A 27,218-nucleotide genomic window follows, 5' to 3' on the forward strand; every position below is an offset into this window, starting at 1 on the left:
CCCTCATGCCATCCCAGATGTGTATGACTTTCTAACTTCTGCAGAACACAAATGAAGATGTTTAAAAAAATATTTCAGCTCTGTAGATCAATACAATTGAAGGGCTACAAAAAGCACATATAGGCAGCATAATATATTCCATAAAACTCCAGTGCTTTAATCCATGTCCTCTGAATCGATCTATTTGATTCTGGGTGAGAACAGACACGATCATCATTTCAAGCTTGATTAAATTTCCTAGTGCTTGACACATGCACAGAGCACTAGTATTCAAGCTTGAAATCATGATCGCTAATGAGACGGTTGATGTCTGAATTGAAAGTAAAAAAGGAGTTATATTTTGGTCTGTCCTCATCCAAAGTTGATTGGATCATTTCAGAAGACAAGTTGTCTTATGGATTACTTTTAGGGTGCCTTTATGTGCTTTCTGGTGCTTCAATGTTCTGGTCACCATTCACTTGCATTGTATGGACCTACAGTGCTGAGATATTCTTCTAAACATCTTTGTGTTCTGCTGAAAAAATAAAGACATACACATCTGGGATGAAATGAGGTTGTGTAAATGATGAGAGAATTTTCCTTTTTGGGTGAACTGTCCATTAAAAGTAAATGGGAGAAACTGTCATAATCAAATTCTAGTCAGTTTTGTTTGTTTGTGTATGTGTTGCAGTTGATGAGGATGTTGTGATGGGCCATCTGTTCAGCGCTCAGGAGCCTGATGGAGTTCCTCCTGAATTGTCTCCATTCCTCACGCGGTGCTTCCTCACTCGAGTCCGCTGCCTGCTGGACACCACCTCTGGCTTCTTGGTCAGTTATGACATCACACACAAAATATTCTACAAATTTCAAGGGAGCATCAACTTTTTAACTTTTAAAACTTAAAGGAATTCTCTCATCATTTACTTACCCTCATGCCATTCCAGATGTTTATGACTTTCTTTCTTCTGCAAAACAGTAACGAAGATTTTTAAAAGAATATTTTAGCTCTGTTGGTCCTCACAATGCACATGAAGGGTGACCAGAACTTTGAAGGTCCAAAATGCAGTGTACAAGTAATCAATACGACTCCAGCGGTTAAATCTATATCTTCTGAAGTAATGTGAAAGGTGTGGGTGAGAAACAGATCAATATTTAATTCCTTTTTAAAATGTAAATCTACACTTTCACTGTCACTTCCACATTCAGCTACCTACTAGTTGGGGCTGGTCAAAGGTGGATATTGATTGTAAAAATGGACTTCATTATTGACCTTTTTCTCACCTATCATATTGTTCAGAAGATATGGATTTAATCAATGGAGTCTCTTTGGATTACTTGTATGCCCCCTTTTCATTTTTGGGTGAACTATCCCTTTAAGGTTCAAACCTTGACCTCCCAAACCCTACCAAAATTTCCACCCTGGCACTAATACTCACAACTGTGCATCAATACTTACAGAAAGCCATGTACTCATTCCTTAAATTTCCTTTTACTCTCTTTGATTTGCTCCTGTCCTGAAGAGCATACAGTTTCAGGGCCGTCTGAAGTTCCTGCTGGGTCAGAGGAGGAAGACGGACTCTGGAGCGCTCCTGCCGCCTCAGCTCGCTCTGTTCTGTGTGGCCGTTCCTCTGGTCCTGCCCTCCATCACTGAACTCAAGATGAAGAGCATGATGATAAAGAGTAAACACAAAACCTCTCTCTGCAGGTATCTATCTCTCTTCCTGCCTGCCTGCCTGCCTTTCTATCGATCTACTTTGTCTATTTAAGAGTTTGCTGAATTATGAGAGATTTAAAATAGAGCGTTATGTTTTCACTTCATTACACATCATGCAATGTGGAGCACTTTTTTTTGTAATATCAATTGCTATAAAAATAATGAAGTAATGCTAAAGTGAAATGCAGTAAAATGTATTTGAAGAAATTGCATGCCAGAACCCTTGCAAAAAGTACTGTGCTGGAACCATGATCATTAATTAGCTTTTGGAAATAGTATTTGATCACAAAATTCTGATCACAAATGGCATGTATTGCCAGTAAAAATACAGTGTCATAAAAGTAGTTATTTTTTTCTTGCTGCTAAAAATGAACAGTCTAATGGGAAAGCATGTGCAGAAATATGCATTTATGTCCAAAATAATGTGTGTTTTATTAAACTGGTCCCCTTTTGATGTGAAACAAATTAATAAAAAAAAAAGTGCATAATGCTTAATACAATATCAGGAACAAAATGAACGATTATCAATGCATGAATCAAACTCAGAATTTATATGAAACCACTACTTCAAAGAACACCATGGTATTACCATGTTTCTATATCCTAAAAACACGGTAATACCATTAAACTTTTTTGTAAGGGGCACAAAGATGCACACAAGACAATTTGTATTTGAAGGGTCTCAGATGAGGATGGATATCATTTAATCTGTTACATTTTTTCTTCTCGCAGTGAGAAGAGGCACCGTGTTTCTCATGTCTCATATAATAACGGAGACTTACTTTGCCATAACTGGTCCAGCACTTCCTGTCCTGATGGTCCCTGGTTAGCTCCGGCCCATAGGAGATACAGAGGAGAAAGCTGCAAAACCCAAGAGGATCCGCTCCGCTTCTGTGTTTCCTCTCTGGGTGGTTCTAGACTACAGGCCATGGATGTTCCCTCGGATGCCCGCTGTCCTGCTGTCTCACAGACAGGACCCGGTGAAAACTACCTGCCCAGCAGCTTCTACAAACACGGCCATTCCAGAAAGTTACGAATTGCCCCGGGTTATAGCGTAGACCTGCAGAAACTCTGTGGCAACAATGAGGTGGAGAGTTATTGCGTTGATGGGAAGGGAGAGAGAAGGTACACCATGCAGAATGAATGTCACAACATGATACTCCCAGAAACGGCTATTAAGACCGAACAAGATTCAGACTCTCAAAATGGGAGTGACGCTTATGGGATGCTCTGGCGCCACAATACGACGTTTTCTGAGTATCTACAGGTGAAAACAGAAGCTGAATACTATGACCACTACACCTCATGTCAAAGGGGCAATGCCACCATAAGTCCTCCCATAAATAGACAGCACAAGTATCTCTACGCAGGAGTGAGCAAACCTCAAACCAAAAAACAAAAGTGTGTCCTGAACAAAGACCCGAATCACTTTGACTCTGTAATTAGCAATCAGGATGGGTATGTGTTTACAAATGCCTCTGTTGATCATAAAAACTGCATGCAGCATGACATCAGGTTGACTTATGAGTTAAGAAGTCAAAATCTCTTGCACACGATCAAACGAGAGCCTATTGACTCTCTGCCTTGGTCTGACAGTTGTCATGGTGTTAGTCAAGGGTATGCGCAACTAAACCACACTGAGAACACTGTACTACACAAAGCAAACTCATTTGTTTACATGCAGTGAACTGAATAATTCCAGCTTATTAGAAAAGTCTTCTCAGACAAAACCTGCCTGTTAAATCAAGTACAAATGCTCAGGGTTTTTCGATTCTTTGAGACAAATGAGAAAAGTAGACATTGGCTTTTATAAGCTATAAACCTCTTTTATTTGGGTTTTATAAGGTGATGTGTTTTTTTAAAAGAGGTTTTGTATTTTGGCTCTTTTAGGTTTATAGATGTCAATTTTGATTTGTTGATTTACTTGTGATACTCATGTTGTCTCCTGGACTTTATAGGGAAAAGAATAAATAATAATGGCCACAATTTGAATGTATTTTTTTATTACAGGGATAAAATGTAAGCTCACAATGTAGGGATAACATTGTCAGTATTTAGTATAAAATTGTGTAAAGAGAAATATAGAATATCCCCATTGAAAAGCTTTGTGTATTTTAAATGTTTATAAAGTGTCCATTGTTTCATGTGCATAAACATGCATGCATTAAAAAAATTAATTGTCTATTTATTTTTAAGTTATCACATTTTAATTTCATAACAAAATTCCATCAGATCAAACTGCATAATCTTTAATTAAATTAAAATAATACAACTTTTTTTGATTGAATTTTATTATGACATTAAAATGCATAAATCTAAAATAATAAGGCTGACATATTTTATGGGGTGTATTAAAAAAATTATTTGTGTTTTTTAACTGGTCCCCATTTTATGTGGAACAAATTAGTTAAAATTATATTTTTTATTAGTATTTTTATTTTGGTAAATTTGGTTTATTTTGGTTTATTTTGATGTGGAGGGTGGTTGTTACTGAATTAATTTAAAATGCTTTAAATGTGTTAAATTGCAAACAATTTCAGTTTGTGTTAAACTTTCTTGTTTGCATTTACTGTACATGCACAAGTGACTTTGACTTGTGTACAGTCAGAGTTGTGTCATAATTTCACAGTATTTATTTGACATAATCATAATTATTAATGTGGGGATTAATATGTAAAAAAATCACACCATTTTATACTGAATTAGCCACTCCCTACAAATTAATTGATCTTAAAGGAAATTCACTTTGTTACTTTTTAAAACCAGTGTTGATCAAAGCAGCAGATCATCATTAAAATGAATGTTTTAGTAATGGCTAATATGTTATATTTTTGATTCATGGGTTATTTATCACCATTGTTAAATGGAAATTATGAATTTGTAGTTACATTAACGAGTTAAGCTGCTGAACAGCTGCCCCTGAAATATTTTTGTTTGTGAATGATTAAATTTAGAAAATACAAACAAAAGTGTACTAAAAAAAACCAACAAATGTGTGTTTATAAATAATATCTATAATCTCTGCAAGATTATCATGACATAAATCTTTTTGCATACTTAAAACAGACAAAGTCCTCATAATGACTCATTTATCTCAAGTTCATTTGTTTGCGTAAATTCTGCGCACAGTTGATGCTCTCGGAGCAGGTGTTTTACGTTCTCGTCATCTGACTATTGGCTGGGCGGCACCAGGAAGACGCAACTGAAAAGGCAGTGCATGAACGGAGTAAACTTATATGAGCATAAAACATCAATGAATCGCTTATAACTATCCATAACGCTTTAAACAAACACTGTGGCCGGGTGAGTAAATTCACATGACCTCGAGATTGAAAGAATTGCACATAAAGCGCATTTATCTGAATGCTAAAGCTGTTAGCCGGATAGCATCTGTCACTTTGGGCCTCAAAGACTTTCAATGAGATTTATTTGATGTCTGCTGTTAATAAAACATATTTAAGCGTGTGTAATCGACCCGTTGATTAGGTGTTTGAATAATAATCTTCATCTATGTGGTGTTAGCTTGGTTTCTGTGTGTGTAAGCAGCTGACATGCACAACAAATAGTGTCTAGAAATGCTCAACAGGCATGTAAATAAACATAAAGGGTACAAAAGCACAGCAAATATTGAAGAACCATGGTAATGCATTCAGATATGCAAATACACAGACAACATACCAGTAAATACATATATAATGTAAAATAATCAGATGCACAACAGATACAAATATTCAATGGAAAATTCCGGATTCAATACTAATTATGCTCAGTCGACAGCATTAGTGGCATATTTTTGATTAACACAAATAATAATAAAAATCAGTTATAGTAAAGCACTTCAAATGGATGTGAATGGGGCCAATGTTTGGATGGTTTAAAGGCAGAAATGTGAAGCTTATTTATTTATAAAGGCACTTTCATTAATTCTTCTATTAACGTGTGCAGTAAAGTTTTTAATTGTTTTTATGGTCATTTTAGGATTTTCATATCTAAATTAATGATTGTGGTATTCAACATTATGCCACAAATGCTGTTGATTGATCTTAACTTGTATTTCTGGAATTTCCTTTTACTGTTATTTGAAGAGTTTGTAGTACCTTTAACTGCTGTTTGAATCATTTCAGTGCACTTAACTGTTGTTTGGGTCATTTTCAGTACCTTTAACTGCTGTTTGAATCATTTCCGTTCATTAAACTGTTTGGGTCCTTTTCAGTACTTTAACTGCTGTTTGAATCATTTCAGTGCACTTAACCGTTGTTTGGGTCGTTTTCAGTACCTTTAACTGCTGTTTGAATCATTTCCATACATTAAACTGTTTGGGTCCTTTTCAGTACTTTAACTGCTGTTTGAATCATTTCAGTGCACTTAACCATTGTTTGGGTCGTTTTCAGTACCTTTAACTGCTGTTTGAATCATTTCAGTGCACTTAACTGTTGTTTGGGTCGTTTTCAGTACCTTTAACTGCTGTTTGAATCATTTCAGTTTGTTAAACTTTTTGGGTCGTTTTCAGTACTTTAACTGCTGTTTGAATCATTTCAGTGCACTTAACTGCTGTTCGAATCATTTCCATATGTTTAACTGTTGTTTGGGACGTTTTCAGTACCTTTAACTGCTGTTTGAATCATTTCAGTGCACTTAACTTTTGTTTGGGTCGTTTTCATTACCTTTAACTGCTGTTTGAATCATTTCAGTTTGTTAAACTTATTGGGTCGTTTTCAGTACCTTTAACTGCTGTTTGAATCATTTCCGTTCATTAAACTGTTTGGGTCGTTTTCAGTACTTTAACTGCTGTATGAATCATTTCAGTTTGTTAAACTTTTTGGGGTCGTTTTCAGTACTTTAACTGCTGTTCGAATCATTTCCATATGTTTAACTGTTGTTTGGGACGTTTTCAGTAGGCTACCTTTAACTGCTGTTTGAATTATTTCAGTACCTTTTAACTGCTGTTTGTTAAACTTTTTGGATCGTTTTCAGTACTTTAACTGCTGTTTGAATCATTTCAGTTTGTTAAACTTTTTGGGTCATTTTCAGTACTTTAACTGCTGTTTGAATCTTTTCAGTCCGTTTAACCATTGTTTGGGTCGTTTTCAGTACTTTAACTGCTGTTTGAATCATTTCAGTACCTTTAACTGCTGTTTGAATCATTTCAGTTTATTAAACTTTTTGGGGTCGTTTTCAGTACTTTGACTGCTGTTTGAATCATTTCAGTTTGTTAAACTTTTTGGGTTGTTTTCAGTACCTTTAACTGCTGTTTGAATCATTTCCGTTCATTAAACTGTTTGGGTCCTTTTCAGTACTTTAACTGCTGTTTGAATCATTTCAGTACCTTTAACTTCTGTATGAATCATTTCAGTTTGTTAAACTTTTTGGGGTCGTTTTCAGTACTTTAACTGCTGTTCGAATAATTTCCATATGTTTAACTGTTGTTTGGGACGTTTTCAGTACCTTTAACTTCTGTTTGAATTATTTCAGTACCTTTTAACTGCTGTTTGTTAAACTTTTTGGGTCGTTTTCAGTACTTTAACTGCTGTTTGAATCATTTCAATGCACTTAGCTAACTGTTGTTTGGATCGTTTTCACTACCTTTAACTGCTGTTTGAATCATTTCAGTGCACTTAACTGTTGTTTGGGTCGTTTTCAGTACCTTTAACTGCTGTTTGAATCATTTCAGTGCACTTAACTGTTGTTTGGGACGTTTTCAGTACCTTTAACTGCTGTTTGAATCATTTCCGTTCATTAAACTGTTTGGGTCCTTTTCAGTACTTTAACTGCTGTTTGAATCATTTCCGTTCATTAAACTGTTTGGGTCCTTTTCAGTACTTTAACTGCTGTTTGAATCTTTTCAGTGCGTTTAACCGTTGTTTGGGTTGTTTTCAGTACTTTAACTGCTGTTTGAATCATTTCAGTACCTTTAACTGCTGTATGAATCATTTCAGTTTGTTAAACATTTTGGGGTCGTTTTCATTACTTTGCTGTTTGAATCATTTCAGTACCTTTAACTGCTGTTTGGAATAATTTCAGTACCTTTTAACTGCTGTTTGGGACGTTTTCAGTACCTTTTAACTGCTGTTTGTTAAACTTTTTGGGTCGTTTTCAGTACTTTAACTGCTGTTTGAATCATTTCAATGCACTTAACTGTTGTTTGGGTTGTTTTCAGTACTTTAACTGCTGTTTGAATCATTTCAGTTTGTTAAACTTTTTTGGGGTCGTTTTCAGTACTTTGACTGCTGTTTGAATCATTTCAGTACCTATAACTGCTGTTCGAATCATTTCAGTACCTTTTAACTGCTGTTTGAATCATTTCAGTTCATTAAAACTTTTGGGTCATTTTCAGTACTTTAACTGCTTTTTGAATCTTTTCAGTGCGTTTAACTGCTGTTCGAATAATTTCCATATGTTTAACTGTTTTTTGAATCATTTCAGTTCGTTAAACTTTTTGTGTCGTTTTCAGTACTTTAACTGCTGTTTGAATCATTTCAGTACCTTTAACTGCTGTTAGAATCATTTCCATATGTTTAACTGTTGTTTGGGACGTTTTCAGTACCTTTAACTGCTGTTTGAACTATTTCAGTACCTTTTAACTGCTGTTTGAATCATTTCAGTACCTTTAACTGCTGTTAGAATCATTTCCATATGTTTAACTGTTGTTTGGGACGTTTTCAGTACCTTTAACTGCTGTTTGAACTATTTCAGTACCTTTTAACTGCTGTTTGAATCATTTCAGTACATTTAACTGTTGCTTGGTTAATTTTCAGTACCTTTTTAACCCTGGCATTTGGGGTCAGTTACTATGGAGGAAACAAACCGAGAGGCCGTCGCCACAGCAGTCCAGAGGGTTGCCGGGATGCTGCAGCGCTCTGACCAGCTAGACAAAGTGGAGCAGTACAGACGAAGAGAGGCACGCAAGAAAGCATCCGTGGAGGCCAGGTTAAAGGTGAAATATTTTCCTGTTTAAGACACTTTCTATATAACCAACTGTTCATATATGTAATGCTTTTACCAATTCAATTACATCAATCCCTCCTCACTTTTCAGGCTGCCATTCAGTCCCAGTTGGATGGGGTACGAACAGGCCTCACACAGCTCCATAATGCTCTGTGTGATGTTAAAGACATCCAGAACTCTCTGGCAGACGTGAGTAAAGACTGGAGACAGAGCATTAACACTATAGAGAATCTAAAGGATGTGAAAGACGCTGTGGTACAGCACAGTCAGCTGGCGTCAGCCGTGGAGAACCTAAAAAACATTTTCTCAGGTGAGGGCAAATGCTTCTGGCAGTAAAACAAACAAAATGTTGCACCCATGCATATTGGTCAGGAGGTTAGCATTTAGTAGAAATAAACAACTAAAAATGTGACTGTTTTTTCAGTTGATTTTACATTTACAGTCCCCCCTAAATAATATTTTTTCTTGTTTATTTTATTTATTTGTATTTGTGGTAGTAAGATGGTACAGTTGGTGCTTTTTTTCTGTTGATAATGCATGCAGATTTTTAATATTAATCAGAATCAGAATGAGCTTTATTGCCAAGTATGTGTACACATACAAGGAATTTATCATGGTGACAGAAGCTTCCAGTGCAAAGAGAATGCAACCATATATATACATACATACAAACATATACATTTAAACATACATATAGTATCATAACAATAAGATATAACTGATGAAAAAAGATAAACAATAGAGCAATAATGTTGATTGAATATTTTATATACAGTTATGTGGAGGTGATGTAATGTATTGAAGAAGAGTTATAGGTTAAAGAATATAAATGAAATATGGATATTAGTAGGAATGGATGGATTGAATATTGCACATGGTTGTATTTACAAAAGGAAGGTATTTGGGGGCAGTTTTAAGTCAGTAAAATGTTAGGTGCTATTTTTCAGTTGATTTACATTTAAAAAAAAAAATTGTACCCCAACAATATTATTCAGGGCTCCAGACCAAAAATAACTGATAATATTATTAGTCATTTTTAACATTTTTATTAATTGTTATTTATTGTATTTATTTATTTTGTGGTAGTATGGTGGTGGGTGCTATTTGATGTTGATTACACGTGCACAGTGTTGCATCCAAAAAAAAATCACTATTTATAAATTGTTTTTTTAATATATATATATATATATGCTGTTGGATTTGCTATGAATGGGTTGAGGAAGAACAGATGATGGTGCGCATTGACCAATCAGTGGAAACAGGAGTGTCCGGCCCGCCCACATGTGCAAAACAAAAATTCAAACCAAATGAAAAATTTGTTTTCTTATTTTTGGCTATTTCTTTTTAAATTGAAAAACAACAGAAGCAACATACATTGATGTGATGCGATAAAGACAGATAACGGAAATGTGAGAATAGAACAGTTTATTGGTTTGCTTAGGAGACCTTGCTCATGACTCCAGAGGTGGTAGTCAGTGTCAATACTCGCTAGGCTACCCGGGCCCCTTAGTTGGTGTTTTTATCCCGACAATATTACAAAATTATTTGTCATTTTCTTTTCATTATTTATTAATTATTTTTGTTTATTTATTTATTTTGTGGCAGTAAGATGGTACAGTAAGTGATTTTATTCAGTTCATTACGGATTCACAGTTTACCCCAACAATATTATTATTATTATTTTTGTCATTTTTCACTATTTATTATTGTTATCTTCTATTTTATTATTCATTTAAATTAATACATTTTTATTGTGGCAAAAATATTGTTGGTGTATTTTTCAGTTGATTGCACTTTTTTGTTTTTATGATTGTAGGCGTTATATTGATGTTCATGCCGCACCCAAATTTTGCCCTCTCCCCTTACAGTACCTGAGATTGTACGAGAGACCCAAGATCTGATCGAACAGGGTGAGATGCTTCAAGCTCATCGTAAGCTAATGGATCTTGAGTGCTCACGCGACGACCTCATGTATGAGCAGTACCGCATGGACAGCAAGAATGTAATCGACATGAACCTCATTCGTGGCTACTTTGGCCAGGTGCAGGGCCTGTCTGAAGAGCTCTCCAAACAACTGTGGATGGTCCTTCAGCGCGCCATGGTCACCGTCCGCAGCGACCCTACCATGCTAGTGTCCGTAATTCGAATCATTGAGCGTGAGGAGAAGATCGACCGCAAGATGCTGGACCGCAAAAAGCAGACTGGATTCATCCCGCCTGGAAGACCCAAATCCTGGAAGAACCGAATGAACGAAGTCCTGGAGGGAACGGTGAGCGGCCGCATCGAAAGCACGCAGTCAGAGACACGGGAATCCGATAAAATGTGGCTGGTGAGGTTGCTGGAGATCACCAGGAAGTATGTGCTGGATGATCTAGTTGTGGTGAAGAACCTAATGGTCCAGTGCTTTCCTCCACACTACAACACCTTTCAGGTGTTCTTTGACCTCTATCGCAAATCGGTGTCGGCACGAGTACAAGAGCTGGCAGCCGAAGATCTCGAAGCCAATGAGATCGTATCTCTTCTCACCTGGGTCCTCAACACATATAAAAGGTAAGAAGCTAGCAGTGCTTTTGACTGCAATATAGTCATTAAGTCAAGTTAGTAGTATTATAATAGTATTGCTTCAGGAAACGTGGATTAAACCACTGGAGTTGTATGAATTTCATTTTTGCTACCTTTATGTCTTTTTTTGAGCTCGGAAGTGTTGGACCCCTTTGACTTGTATGGATATATTCATATCATATCTCCATCTACAGTAAATATCTTCATTTGTATTATGCAGAAGAATGTCATAAGAGTTTGAGGTGGATAAGAAATGATGAAAGAATTACCATTTGTAGGTGTACTATCCCTTTAAGACGGAGCTCAGAATGCAGAATAAAAAATGAAAATTTTGTCTTCATTTACTCGCACTCATGTTGTTCCAAACCAGGGCAAAACTGCTCCTGAAAGGGATAAAAATGCCCCCTGATGTATTCTATTTCATATTTGTATTTTTATTATCTCCTATATTTCTTGATATTTTATTCTAGCACAAAAAAACCCTGTAGTTGTAATAATTATTGCATTATATTATTTTCGTTTAAACGTAAAAAATTTTAGCGGATTAAATTTTTTTTTTTTATGTGATTTGATTTGTCATTAAACTATAAGGTTATATTTTCATTTATATTTTGTATGGTTTGATAAAAATATGCAATATATGTAAAAACGGTTGGTATGACTGCATACCACTACCCCTGGGGTCGTTTCGATGTGGTGCTGTATGAGATTCGTACCCCCATGAAGAGGCGAGAACACATCAGATAATTCTTCTTGCAACCAGGCAACCTCTGTGATTTGGGGTGGTGAGAGGTGGTCTCCACAGGGAACTGGGGTGACTCGATCAGTGATTTTTATATTCACCTCCGGACCTTTACAAATCATGTTTTCCACGGTTTAATTTAACTGTTCGACCAAGCCATCCATTTGTGGGTGGTACATGCTTGTCCAAATTTAATTCCAAATAATTTGTACATCTCGCGTAGTGTATGTGACATGAAAGTAGTACCATGATCAGTGAGGATTTCCTTCTGAATCCCCACTCGGGAGATGATTCAGAAAAGTGTCCCCACAACACTTCGTGCTGAAATGTTGCATAGGCGCTGCTTCCGGATATTGCGTTGTGTAGTCCAGAACCAACACAAAGCAATGTCCGCTCTAATTGCCCGACAAGTTCCATACCATTTCTTTCGAAGGGGACCTTAATGGTGGAAGTGGGTGGCTCTTGGGGTGGCCGGCGGATTCAGCTGCCAGCGAATCGCAAACCACACACCGAGACACTTTGGTGCAGGACCAATCCATTCATAATCTCCCCAATAACAACTGGATTGCCAGCCAATTCATATCCAAAATCAGTGGATAGGGGAGATGAGGACTAACTGTCGGCACTAAGGGATATTCGTGAATGTCCCCATGCACACACCTCACCTTCACCCTACGTGCTGTACCCAAAGCCTCCTGTTGAACCAAGCATTGGTGGATCGAGGTTTGATTACATCCCAAATCCAACAAGGCTCGGTATGTACCAACTTGAATACTCCCAGGTATATAGTACTTCCCTGATTGGTCGGGAGTGGTATGTGGCGTGTCAGGAGCTGGACAGACATGCCCACATCCATTGCCGAACATTGGTCCTGGAAGTGTCCTGGCTCCTCACCTATGGCTATAGATATACCAACCTGGCAGGAAAGGGAAGAAGACACAGAAGGTGGGGTAGAGGTGCTCGAAACCCCTCAGGCCCGAGGAGCAGGATTTGGGGGAATAAACCCCTGACACTGGGGAGCAGGGATGGGAACAGCGTGAGGAAGGGAAGGGAAAGAGACTGTAGCAGATGAGAGTGAGAGAGAGAGAGAGAGAGAGAGAGAGAGAGAGAAAGCTTGGCTGTCTTCCAGATACGCAAATAAAGTGGTCATCAGTCAGGCAGACTGCATCCTCCAGTGATATCGGGTGGTGGCACTGGACCCACTCCATGTCACGGTCCTCCCAACAACCTCTGGCAGGCATCCCGGAGCTGCTGGGTAAAAGCAAATGGGCGGCCAAGTAAGTCAGAGCCCGAAAATTCCTCTCTCTCTACTGCCGCTGTCTCTTCTCCTTAAAAGCCCCAATCACTCCTCACTGCAACACAAGACAGGTGTTAAGCACGGGTGGAAATCATTCACCACTCATCTCACCTGCTTCACTCTCCACAGCCAGGTGCTCGGCCACACCTCCATAACAGCATTCATCCAGATTTGTTCCCTCACTTTAATGCATATTTTGTTATTTTGATTAGATAATCAAGTGCTTTGAATTTAAGCGAGGGTATGCAAACAAAAATGTGACTAAATGAAACATCCCCCATCAGCACATACACTGCATTCAGAAAGAATTCAGAACCCTTCAATTTTTCACATTTTGTTATGTTGCAGCCTTGCAATTAAATGCTTTTAAACAATTTTTTTTTTCACATCAATCTACACTCCATACCCCATAATGACAAAGCAAAAAACATATTTTTGATAACTTCAATTTTAAAGTTTACATTTATTAAGAAGAAACAACTGAAATATCACATGTACATAAGTATTCAGTCCCTTTGCTATGACACTTGAAATTTAACTCCAGTGCATCCCATTTCTCTGGATCATCTTTGAGATGTTTCTACACTTTGATTGGTGTCTACCTGTGACAAATTACATTTATTGGACTTAATTTGGAAAGTTACACACCTGTCTATATAAGGTCTCACAGCTGAAAATGCATATCATAGCAAAAACCAAGCCACGAAGTCAAAGGAACTGCCTGCAGAGTTCAGACACAGGATTGTGTCGAGGTATAGATATGGGAAAGGGTACAAAGAATTTTGGCTGCATTGAAGGTTCCCAAGAGCTCAGTGGCCTCCATAATTCTTAAATGGAAGAAGTTTGGAACAACCAGGACTCTTCCTAAAGCTGGCCGCCCGGACAAACTGAGCCATCGAGGGAGAAGGGCCTTGGTAAGAGAGGTGACCAAGAACCAGATGGTAACTCTGGTTGAGCTCCAGAGATCATGTGTGGAGATGGGAAAAACTTACTGAAGGGCAACTATCACTGCAACACGTCACTGATCTGGGCTTTATGGCAGAGTGGCCAGACGGAAGCCTCTCCTCAGTGCAAGACACTAGAAAACGCACTTGGAATTCTGCAAAAAAAGCACCTAATGGACTCTCAGACTGAGAAACAAGATTTAACTGTTTGGCCTCAATTCCAAGCATCCTGTCTGGATGAAATCAGGCACCGCTCATCACCTGCGCGATACCATCCCAACAGTGAAGCATGGTGGTGGTAGCATCATGCTGTGGGGGTGTTTTTCAGTGGCAGGAACTTGGAGACTGGTCAGGGTAGATGGAAAGCTGAACACCGCAAAATACAGAGATATCCTAAATGAAAACCTGGTCCAGAGCGCTCGGAACCTCAGACTGGGCCGAAGGTTCACCTACCAACAGGGTAGTAACCCTGCGCACACAACCAAGACAACGTAAGAGTAGCTTAGGGACAACTCTCTGAATGTCCCTGAGTGGCCCAGCCAGAGCCCGGACTTGAATCCTATCAAACATCTCTAAAGAGACCTGAAAATTGCTGTCCACTGACGATCCCCATCCAAAGGTGCTTCAACTAAGTACTGAGTTAAGGGTCTGAATACTTATGTCAATGAGATATTTCAACTTTTTCTTTTTAATCAATTTTCAAAGTTATAAAAAATCTGTTAATTGCTTTGTCATTATGGGAGTATGAAGTGTAGATTGAAGTAATTTTTACCAATTTTTTTATTTAAAAGCATTTTAGCATAAGGCTGCAACATAACAAAATGTGGGGGATTATAATGACCACGAGGAGGTTACCCCATGTGACTCTACCCTCCCTAGCAACTGGGCCAATTTGGTTGCTTAGGAGACCTGGCTGGAGTCACTCAGCACGCCCTGGATGTGAACTTGCGACTCCATGGGTGGTAGTCTGCGTCAATACTCGCTGAGCTACGCAGGCCCTCTTAGGGAGCCTATATTAATTTACGAATACATTCTAACTTTGGTTCTATTTGGGTCTATCAATTAAAAAAATAAATTATTCTTGAATCATTCCAACACTAAATTGGGTTTCTCTAACATTAATTTATTACCATGTGCAGAGACATGTGGACTTCTCTGTGTGTGGACACACATCAGTGAGTGAGTGTGATGTTTGGTTCTTTCCCTGACAGTGTGGATATGATGGGTCATCCCGATCTTCAGCCGGAGTGTGATGTGAAGCAGATGGAGCCTCTGTTACCTGAAAAAGTGGTGGATGATTTGCTGGGCAAATACCTCAAAACATTTACTGTGAGTCCCTAAAGCAACACTGAATGAAATAAAACCCTGATCATTTTCTAAATTGAAGCAATGTTTGTTCTTGTCCTCTGCAACCAATATATATTTTGCAGCCCTCAGTGTTTAGTGCGAAAACTGCATCTATGTGCATCTATCTTATATCAAATCTCTCCAGTCAAACATCACAGGCTGGCTCCGCAAAGCTCTGGAAACAGACAAGAAAGACTGGCAGAAGGAAACAGAGCCTGATGCCGACCAGGACGGCTACTACCAGACCAGCTTACCTGCCATTGTCTTCCAGGTACAGCCGTTTTCTAGGGCAAACGCTTCAGCGCTCTGAAGTTTTCCTTTGAAGGAATATTCTAGGTTAAATGCACCATAACGAATAGTTCAACCAAAAATCTAAATTCTCTAATTATTTACTTACCCTCATGCCATCCCAGATTCATATGCCTTTATTTCTTCTGCAGAACACAAATTAAGATTTTTATAAGAATATTTCAGATCTGTAGGATCATACAATGCAAGTGAGCTCAAAAAAAACAAAGGCAGCACGAAAGTAATCCATAGAATACCAGTGGTTTAATCCGTGTCTTCAGAAGTGCAAAAATTGGTTTTGGATGAGAACAGACCAAAAATAAATCCCTTTTCACTATAAATCTTGACACTGGCTTTGGCCATTTGGTGATCATGATTTCAAGCTTGTTTACATTTCTTAGTGCCATCTAGCGCTCTGCGCATGCAGCCAAGCACTAGGAAGTGTAATTGAGCTTGAAATCATGATCATGCCTTGAGACTGCAATGGCAAGGTGTAGTGATGTACACCGATTGGATCACTTCAGAAGACATGGATTAAACCACTGGAGTACTTTTATGCTGCCTTTATTTGCTTTTTAGAGCTTCAAAACTTTAGTCACCATTCTCTTGCATTGTGTGGACCTACAGTTCTGAGATATTCTTTTAAAAATTGTATTTGTGTTCTGCATAAGAAAGTAAGTCCTACATATCTGGGAAGACATGAGGGTGAGTAAATGAGTGCTTTGGAAAACAATTCTGCTTTTAAACGATTGCCCCATAGACTTCCATTGTAAGTGCGCAACTCTAATTGTGTTTTTTTTTTTTTTCTGTATTTACAAACTGAGGGTTGAGTCAAAAATGTTTTCTGTGGTATCAACTGCATGCTTTCAGATATGCTGTCCATAGAGCTTATGTTGTGTCTAACACAGAACTCTCCTTTTTTATGCCCCCACACATCTGAGGTTTAATCTAAATCTTCCTATCATACTTGCTTTATATAATAGAAATGTCTCTCTTCATCCTCAGATGTTTGAGCAAAATCTTCAGGTGGCAGCTCAGATCAACGAGACCTTTAAAGAGCAGGTGCTGAAGGTCTGTCTAAAGCAGATGAACTCATTCTTAGTAAGGTACTGTGATCTTGTAACGGCCATTTCATCCTTTTATTCCACAGATTATTATTAAAGATGTTAGTTTCAATAACATCTTTCTCTGTCTCCCTTAATACTCGTCGGTGTATGCAGGTACAGAGAGGAGGCGATCGCTTATAAGGAGGAACACCTGAAAGTTCGTCAGCTCCCACAGTGCTACGTTCAGTACATGATCGCCATCATCAACAACTGTCAAACGTTTAAGTGAGTGTCTCTTAAAGCGATTGTGCAACCAAAATGGGTAATTCTGATGATTTAATAGAATCATCTTTTAGGCTGTCTATTGACAAAACATTTTTAATGGAGTTGATTACATAAAATGCCATTTCATGAATTGCAATTAGAGAAAGGCCCTCAAATAACAACATGAAATTTGGGTCTGAGGGTTCTAGGGGTTTGTTGATAGCTCAGAAGTTCTGACAGATAAGAAGGGGCCACACCATTTAAAGCTTTAAAAACAAAAAAAACAAGATTTTAAAATGGATCCTCTATTGCACCGGTAACCAGTGGAGAGATGCTAAAACCGGTGAAATATTTTCCCTCTTCCTAGCACCAGTAAGCAACCTAGCAGCTGCATCTTGAACCAACTGCAGGCGATACAAAGAGGAGTGGTTCAGACCCATATACAGTGCATTGGAATAGTTAAGTCTAGATGAGATGAAGGCATGGATAAATATCTTCATATCCTTAAAGGGCACGTCAATGTACACGTGTGTCAGACTGATGCTTTTAAAGCGTCTCACTTGTTGCGTCGTGTCATAAACACAGCGTTTTTGTTCGCTGTGTCAAGTTAAAGTAATATAAAACTTGAAAAACACGTCTCGAGATCCCTGTATTCAGGGGGTGTGCTCCGTTCAGATGTGTTTGAACACAAGAACATGTTCTCGTCGTGTGAAGCAGGCCTGAGTGTGGTTTCTTGTCTGTACAACTGGAGTTTCACTTACTGCCCCCTGCTGAAATCAATTGGTACTTTTAGCTTGAATTGCTCCGATGGGAGGAGTATTACATTACAGTCTGGAGACACGATTAATTGCTTAATGAACGTGTTAAATTGACAGCCCTAAGTAATACATCCAATTTTCATAATATAAATAAGAAATGGAAGATGAGGCGGGTTTACTGGAATCTGTTTGAAAACAGTGATTATTTTTGCGATTTCTGTTTTTAGTTTTGCAGAAATGGCGCACTTCAACAGCTTAATAAAATGAGCTGTTATTTTCAGTGAATAGAGACTTAAATGTGATGGTTTACATTGCTTTGTATTCGTTTTCAGGGAGTCTATAAACAGCCTGAAAAGGAAGTACTCTCAGTCGACCGAACCCACTCAAAACGATGCTGCCATAGACAAGCTTCTGAATGAGGTGGCTAAAGAGGGCTGTCAGTTCCTGCTGGATGAGGTCTTCTTGGACCTGGAGGTAAACTCGCTTATCTCTCCTTCGGCGTATTTTTAGTTCAGTGGTTCCTGTTCAGTGCACTGGGAGAAGTGTGTTGAATTTTGACTGATGTCTTGATCTCTCCACAGCATCATCTTAATGAGCTGATGACCCGGAAGTGGCTTACAGGCTCTCATGCTGTAGACACCATCTGTGTCACCGTGGAGGACTACTTTAATGACTTTTCCAAAATTAAGAAGCCCTATAATCAGGTAAGTAGCATACTACAAACCTCTCATGTATAGGTGAGTTTTATCTGCTATAATGCCGTCTTGGGACAAGTCACTTTTTTAAGACCATATGGCTGTGGCGAATTGCGATACAATCATAAATCAATCAGTCAGGTTTCTTTTTCGAACAGTATAACATCAATATTTTACACCCTTGTAAATCTATTTTATTTCTGTGTGCATTTATACACTTAAAGAATAATGAAGAAGCAGTTTGTCTAAATAAGCAGAAACTCTGAAACATCACTCAATGTGATCAGTCACGCCTTTAAGGCGCCATACTGATCAAATCGAGAGAGATCGAACCTGATCTACTCTCTTTCGTGCGCACACTGGGTCTCTGTCGCGTGTTTTTCACACTTAAAATCGTGATCCAGGGCCTTCGTTGCCGAGGATTTGTCGGACCACAAAACACGAGTCCACTGTTTTCCTTTCCATCTCAGATGAGGCCGAGCCAAGGGAAGTTACTTGCACTTATGGACAGTGTTGATGTACGGCTTCTGCTTTACATAGTAAGACTTAACTTGATGGATGCAGTGGCAAATGGTGTTGACTAACAAAGGTTTACCGAAGTATTCCTGAGCCCATGTCATGAAAACAGACTTGCATCTGTAAGACCGTAGATCATAGATCATGCGCACTCAGTAATGGTTTCCAGCAGGACATCTTCAAACCACATACTGCCCGGATTAAAAGTGCATGGCTGTGTAAAAGTGTGATTTTGTGTGTATACCAGGAAATGACATGTGAAGCTCTTCGGCGTGTCGTGGTGGAGTATCTGAAGGCCGTCATGCAGAAACGCATCTCCTTTAAAAATGCAGACGAGAGGAAAGAGGGAGCAGACAGAATGATAAAAGAGACCGAGCAGTTCAAATTCCTCTTCAAGAAACTCTCTGCTGTGAGTCTCACCAAACCTGAAACGGGGGCGGCCCACTAGATGATTTTCATTCACAAGCTTTTTAATGAGCTCTTTTGAAAGTGTGTTTGCTTGTGCTCAGGGAGAAGACACAGACCGGCTGTGTGATTCCATCAGTTCCATCGCTGAAGTCTTCAAACTGACTGACCCTGGACTGCTGTACCTGGAGGTGTCCACCCTGGTGTCCAAGTATCCTGACATCAGGTCAGACTTGAGAAAAAGCATTACATTGGACATTTTTTGTAATACAGTTTAACTACAGTGGCCCCACTTAAAGGAATAATTCACTCAAAAATGTCAATTCTGTCAACTCATGTTGTTGCAAATCCATATGATTTTCTTTCCTCTGTGGAACACAAAAGATGATGTTAGGCTCATTGACTTGTGAAGCATTAATCACCATTCACTTTCATTGGATGTGGAGAAGGATGCAATGAAAGTGGACTGAGGCTAACATTCTGCCAGATTTAATTTTTGGGTGAATATCCCTTTAAGTCACATTTTCAATGCATGTAATTGCATCAATCAAACCAAGTGGCTTTTTAATTTTTTTGAAAGATGGCTCAAGCACATTTTTCAAGCAAAACGGTTCACAAAAAGAGTGCTTGTGGTGAATTGACTTCATCCACTAAAAATTACATTGAGAACAGGTGGTTAAAATGAACTGCCTCAAAAAAAGTAGTTCTTAGAAAAAGCTCTTGCATCATTTGTTTGCAGATGCCACTTATTTAACGCAATGATAGTGTGTCTTAATTTCCAAATATGCGTCCAAAAAATTGGGAGGCCGCTGTAAAATCTAATTTACATTCATCATTTACTCACCCTCATGCCATCACATATGTGTATGACTTTCTTTCTTCTGCAGAACACAAAGATTTTTAGAAGAATACTTCAGCTCTGTAGGTCCATATAATGCAAATGAATGGTGGACAGAACTTTGAAGCTCCATAAAGTACATAAAAGCAGCATGCAAGTAATACTATATGAATTCAGTGATTACATTTATATGTTCTGAAGCTATATAATAGATGTGGGTGAGAAACAGGTCAACATTTACGTTTTTTCACTATAAATCTCCACCTTTGACCAGTCCCTACCAGCATGTGGCGATAAGCTCAAATAATGTCAATTGTCAAAAAAAAACAAAAGAAGGACTTAAATATTGATCTGTTTCTTACCCACACCTATCTGATCTCTTCTGAAGACATGAAGTAAACCACTGAAATCGAATGTGTTACTTTTATGCTGCCTTTATGTGCTTTTTGGAGCTTCAAAGTTCTGGTCACCATTAACTTGCAGTGTTTGGACCTTCAGAGCAGAGATATTCTTCTAAAAATTCTGCTGGACAAAAAAACTTGTACACATCTGGGATGGCCTGAGGGTGTGTGAATTATGTGAAGATTTTAATTTTTGGGTGAACTTTTTCTTAGTTATATATTTTTATTTATTAGTGTGTGTTACTGTTTTGCATTGAGCCTTTTTCATAAAGCCATCCTTATCTATCTTTTGCTAGAGAGGAACACATTGTGGCCTTGCTCGCTGTCCGTGGTGATGCCAGTCGAGAAATGAGACAGATGATCATAGAGACACTAAACCAGAACAAGCCGGCTTCTTCCTCCGTCACTCAGCCTGTCTTCCGAGACATCACCGTGCCAACCATCACCATGACAGCCATGACAGCCATGACTGTACCTAAACTGCTGAAATAATATGACCTTTGACCCCTTTATTAAGCCACTAACAGGCCACAGAGGGGAGGGTTGACTCCCATAATGCAGAAAATTTGCTGCCATCTTAATGGAAATATCTCAGTGACGTTTGAACAGCTGCAGCTCCTGTTGAGATGTATGTTACCACATACAGCTTCATTGATTTATGACTTGATGTACTGTAATGTTTGTGGTAATGTTTTTTTTTCTTCTAACGGGCAATTCTGGATGTAATTGAAATGGTCATAAAATCAATAGACCAAGAATTAAGGGGATAGTTCTCCCTCACCCTCATGTCGTTTCAAATGCAAATTACATTCTTGTATTCGTGAAACACAAAATGAGATGTTTTGAAGAACATCCAAGCTTCTATTTTCCAATCAGTGACCAGGGGCGTTAAAGCACCAAAATGGACAAAACGTCCCATAAAAGTAGTCTATATGATTTGTGCAATATTCCTAGTCTTCTGAAGTCATACTATAGTTTTGTGAGGGGTTTTACAAAGCCACTTGGTGGACAGGGAAGACATTTTTTTACCATGGCTTTACAATAGTTATATTATAGTTACCAATACTGTAGTAACCATGTTTATTTTTGTTTTGTTTTTTCAGAATCCATGGTTTGGATACAATTAGCCAAGGTTTTATGACAGTAATGCTATTGTATTCATATTGCAACCATTGTTTTACTGTAACAATATTGAAGAGTAATACCATGACTGTAGCAACCATGGTTAATTTTGTGGTAATTGTAGTTTTATTAAAAATGCCATAGTTTAACTATGGTTAATGTATTATTTTCAGAAGGGTTAACCATGGTTTTAGTTCTTGAACTATAGTACTTTTAGTGAAACCATAACCCCAAAAACTGGCCATGGTTGTACTACAGTCACCATATTTTAAACATGACATTCGTGTTAAAAATGTAGTTATAATACAGGAAAACTAAAACTATGGTAATACAAATTACAATCATGTGCCAAAAACAACAACTAACAACGTTTTTATTTATTTTTTATTTACTAAACTAACACCATAGTTCATTTGTGATGCATGTTACAGGTGGACCGAATTGGATTTTGCCGATACCGATAACCTAGTTGGTCGGAAAGGCAGATAACCTGTTAATCGGATAATAGTTTTTCAAATCGATTTATAGAATGTCAATCATTGTTATTATTCTTTCCTTACTATGATGGGCACAGACAAAGGGACCTGAATGAATATAATCCCAGATGCAGTTTATTGTTTAATCATAATCCCAAAATTCAGATTGGGTGCTTAATACAGGACTTTTAAGTATAAACATGCCCGAAACACACACTTATTTTGAAATTTTGAAATTCTGAAAAAATAAACCAATATCAGCAACAATCAGCAAAGATTTTTGCAGGTAACGACTACTGGCACAGATTAATTGGTAAAACTGATATATCTCTAGTATATGTACCACACTCCAAAAATATTTCTGCCTATATTTTATAATTTCCTAACAAAATTCCATCAAATTGAATTGTGAAATTTGTACAAAATTAACTTTAATAGTTAATAATTAATCAATTCAAATTTTTGAAATTGTGTTATGAAATTGAAATGTGTAAATCTTAAAAATATTGTATTTTTTTTTTATGCATGTTCTTAAAAAAAAAAACGTTACTGCAGGTTTACTATTGTGGAACTATGGTTTTACTTAACTCAGATTAACCATTGTGTTGCTTGTAAAACTATAGCAACTTTTGTCAGATTTTTACTTCCATAGTTTTGGTTTTCCCTTAATTATTACACTGGTTTTGCTATGAATATCACAGTTAAAATGTAGGAAAGCCATGGTCAATCTTTTGTTCATGGTTTTACAGCAAATATGGTTACTGCAGTAAAACTATGGTTAAGTTATTATGTTTTAACTACAAAAACATTTGTTCAGCTATGGTAACTGTAGTAAAATCATAGTAAATGTTTTGAGATGGAATGCAAAACTGTCCGAAAATAAATTCCCTCCCTGTCCTCTAAGGGGCAAGAGATGTCACTTGGATTCTGCCACTTTTGTGTAGTTCATTCACATGAATAATGTACAATCACCGTTTGATTTCTCTACTGCTAGAGTGTGTCCTGATGGTTGCTATCATGAATTCCAATGAACCACAGAATTCATTAATTCTAGCATGTCAGTTTTCATTTCAATAAAAGTCTGTCTTCAGGAACACTGATTGATGCACACAAAATTATTTATGATATTGTATAACCCAAAGGTCATGTCTGTTTGCACCCACATGCCCCCCTGATCCTGCAGTGTCTGCCAGCTTTTGTGGCCATTCATAATTTTAAAAACGTATCTCTCCTCATTTGCTGGGCTCTGTGTGCGTGCCAGTGGAGCTTGTATCTGAGCGTTGGGCTGCTGTATGTACAGGGGGAGGAGAGGGGGTGGATCACCTGCAGGACTGCAGCTGATTCCAGCACGCAAGCTCACGACATCGGCTCTGATCACAGGAGTACATGCACACTCTGGGGCAGGGTGCTCAGAAATCGATTTGTAACCTTCACATCATTTATGTAATTTCATTAATTAGACTGTGTTAATCCCAAATGTTTGGAATGGAATTGAATACTATAGTACTTGCTGACCAGTGAGCAGTATGTACTGTAAACTGCCTACTATTAAAAAAAAGTGAGTGAGTGGTGGTGTTATCACAGAAATACGGTTCATTTGCATTCATTATTTAGTTTTTGCTGTTTGATCAAAGGAGTTGAGAAAAAGGTTAATTGTGGTTGATATTGTTGTGGTTCATTCTTCACACTGGAAATGGTGTCAGGTATTAAACTAAAGGTAAAGTTCAGTGAATTGTATTGTACGTATTCCACGTAATCCAGTGTGCTCTGATTGCATAATTGACATATTGGCAAGTGTAGTAGGTCACATGGGTTATAAATAAATACAGAAAAATTGCTTACTGTGTAATTAAGAAATAGTAAGTGAAGTATGCCATTCTGAACACAGCCAGTTAGGGTTTGGCATCTATATATGGTGGTGGCGTAGTGGGCTAAAGCACATAACTGGTAATCAGAAGGTTGCTGGTTCAATCCCTGCGGCCATCCCCATTGTGTCCTTGAGCAAGGCACTTAACTCCAGGTTGCTCCGGGGGGATTGTCCCTGTAATAAGGGCCCTGTAAGTCACTTTGGATAAAAGCGTCTGCCAAATGCATAAATGTAAATGTAAATATATCCTTTTTCCTTACACTCCTTTTATAAAATTCCAACTAACAAATAGAATTGTGTTATATTTAACTAAATTAATAAAACTTTAAATATTACGTTTATTATGTCAAAGTAAAAGATTACTTAATTACATTTTAAAGAATATTTGTTTTAAAATTAAAATGTGTAAATCCTAAAATTATCATTTACTCCCCCTCATGCCGTCCCAGATGTGTATGACTTTCCTTTTTTTGCTGAACACAAATGAAGATTTTTAGGAGAATATTTCAGCTTTGTAGGTCCATACAATGCAAGTGAATGGTGACCAAAATTTGTAGCTCTATAAAGCACTTAAAGGCAGCTTAAAAGTAATCCATAAGAATCCAGTGGTTTAATCCATGTCTTCTGAAGTGATCCAATCAGATTTGGATGAGAACAGGTCAAAATATGCCTCCTGTTTCACTGTACATCTTGCCATTGCAGTCTCTAGGCCCAATCATGTTTGTCTCTTAACAAAGCATTTAAGTTCTACTTATAATGAGCAATCTAAGTTCTGTTTTGGGAGACAGCGGCGAGCGTTAATTAACATGATCATAAAGGTTTAAGTTGCAACTTGTTATCAGGAAACTCTATATAATTTTTTTGTTGTAATACACATTCATTTATTCCCACTTATCCTATGTGAGGTTGTGAAGGTACTGGAGCCATCTACGCAATAAACTTTCATTGATTTAAGTCTCTTTTTATACCTGTTGTTATTTACAGTCAGATTAATTCAAACACACAAGCACAGATGTGGTAAAGAATCCACTCAGCTGAAACAGGTTTGCTGACCTGCCACTGTTCTTAAAGAGACAGTACCATTTTAACGCATAATGTTAACTCAATGTAAATACTATAAATTTTGCATACAAATTGCATATATTTAAAGGGGCCATAATAAATTATGAAATATTTTAACTTCATCAAACACTTTAAATATTGATGAATTTAACAAAAAACAGTAGGCTCCCACAGTGTCTATGCAAGGGTTTGGTGAAATTCGGCAAAGAGTTCAGGCTTATCTGAACTCATGAATGATGGGGTGTGTTCCAATCAGAAGTGATATATTCTTCAAAGACTTTACCCTCCATTGTGAGAGCTACGAAGGGCTGAAAGGTGTGGGGCTCAAAAATAGTGGTCATTATTTGGGAAATTCTGTTTGGAACGTCCCTACAGCTTGGCTGCCATTATTATTCTTCAATTGAAAAGCCCTGCTAGGAATCATTTAAGCCTTATCAAAGTGTCCAAAAATCTCCTAGACTACATAACATTGACAGAATATTTAAATGAGCTAAGAGTCTATTTTGGAATGTTCGTAATTTCAAACTTCCGCTGCAAAACATGCAGTTGTAGCAATGAGTAGTATATTAAAAGTTTTTTTACGACAGCCCTTTTATACAAAGAATAAAGCTTAACCATATAAAGCCTAATGAAATAATAGTCAGAACATTATATTTTAAATATAATATATATATAACAGTGGCGGCTGCTGGTCTTTCAAAGAGGGGAAGCTCATTTTCGGCCTACATTATAAACTTATTTACCCTATTTTTTGCACTAAATCAATCTTAGGTGTTGATCTGCCCTGCTGTTTAATTCTAATTTTTTCCTCGTAAGGAAGACTTTCAAATGGCTTCGCCAAAATCAGGTCGACAATATTAGCACCGTTTGCCATCGTGCGCAGTTTCACCCGTACGACGCTAGCCTAGCCTACTGTATGAATGAATGAACGAACGAACGAGCAATCGAACGAACGGCTCTAAAACAAAATATATTAAACTTGGTAAAACTGAAACAAGGAATGTGGTGTATAATTGTGTGAAATGTATTATGCAAATTGACTAGCAATTTCGCCAAACAAATATAAAGAAATAGGTTGCAGTAGTTTGTCTTTCGACTACACTTGAGAAATCCGCGATGGGACTGAGCGCGAAATAGCTTCAGTGACTTCTTATAGTACAGATTCACTGTCAATCAAAAGGAGATGCAGTCTTTCGACAGATCCTCCAATCATCACGCGGAAGCCCGGAGTCCGGGCCAGCCCACTCCTCATTCACCCCCAGAGACGCTGAGGGTCCGTGGGCGGGACATAATCGCAGCATTTATCCAATGACCGTCTATTTTCGGAGCACTGAAAAAAACTGTTCAGAGCAGCCCCATTGAAGTCAATGGACGCTCGGCTTCAACAGGGAAATGCACTGACGCTACGGGAATGTATGAGAAGTAAATCGAGTCAGCCGACCTGCTGTATGTAATGTAGCTGATTCTGAACGAACTCGTCTTCGAGATGAACGTGTTCTAACGCATTTTTAGTCAATAAATTGTTTACACAATAGTACATATTTGACCATTATTTTTTTGACATTATAGGGGAAGCTGAGCTTCCCTTGCAGTCTTAAAGAAATCCCCACTGATATATAATATATATATATATACAGTATATATATAAAATTGCATCAAAATATGAAGGTAGCTATTTTGGAAATTATTTTACAAGGTCTTCTACTTCCAGAAGAGCATGGAAACTTTTACCAGGTGACATTATAAGATTAAAGAGTGGCTCAAAATATTTAGTTACAAACAGGAAGGCAAAAGGTTCCTATTTGAGAGCTTGGGGTCCTCATAGTCACAGGGCCATGTTGAGGGGCCTTGTATAAGCTGTGGGGCCCACATATACAAACATTTGTTTTCAAAGTTGATGGGCTTTGAGACCTTCCAGCCCAGTTTCCGAATAGTTCTTCCACAGAGGTG

At 37.9% G+C, this 27,218-nt stretch overlaps 2 protein-coding genes across 2 annotated transcripts in view; both read left to right on the forward strand.

The window, feature by feature from the left end:
• The window catches only part of LOC127645062 (uncharacterized), a 33,231-nt gene extending 29,438 nt beyond the window's left edge, over positions 1-3,793 (forward strand). Inside the window, exons 7-9 of the mRNA XM_052128584.1 lie at positions 671-807; positions 1,500-1,684; positions 2,426-3,793. Coding sequence (XP_051984544.1) covers positions 671-807; positions 1,500-1,684; positions 2,426-3,380 — 1,277 coding nt within the window. The 3' untranslated portion in view covers positions 3,381-3,793. The remainder of the gene's footprint in view (positions 1-670; positions 808-1,499; positions 1,685-2,425) is intronic.
• Positions 3,794-4,861: 1,068 nt separating this feature from the next.
• On the forward strand, positions 4,862-25,134 carry LOC127645490 (exocyst complex component 3-like). The gene is made up of 13 exons (XM_052129130.1): positions 4,862-4,996; positions 8,449-8,627; positions 8,729-8,948; positions 10,507-11,188; positions 15,395-15,512; positions 15,676-15,801; positions 16,824-16,924; positions 17,039-17,149; positions 18,219-18,360; positions 18,468-18,590; positions 19,345-19,506; positions 19,607-19,728; positions 21,038-25,134. Exons 2-13 carry the CDS (start codon positions 8,484-8,486, stop codon positions 21,231-21,233), a joined length of 2,247 nt encoding a protein of 748 aa, XP_051985090.1. The 5' UTR covers positions 4,862-4,996; positions 8,449-8,483; the 3' UTR covers positions 21,234-25,134.
• Positions 25,135-27,218: the final 2,084 nt, after the last annotated feature.

This window comes from Xyrauchen texanus, chromosome 6 (assembly GCF_025860055.1).
Source record: "Xyrauchen texanus isolate HMW12.3.18 chromosome 6, RBS_HiC_50CHRs, whole genome shotgun sequence".
In the NCBI taxonomy this organism is placed as follows: domain Eukaryota; kingdom Metazoa; phylum Chordata; class Actinopteri; order Cypriniformes; family Catostomidae; genus Xyrauchen; species Xyrauchen texanus.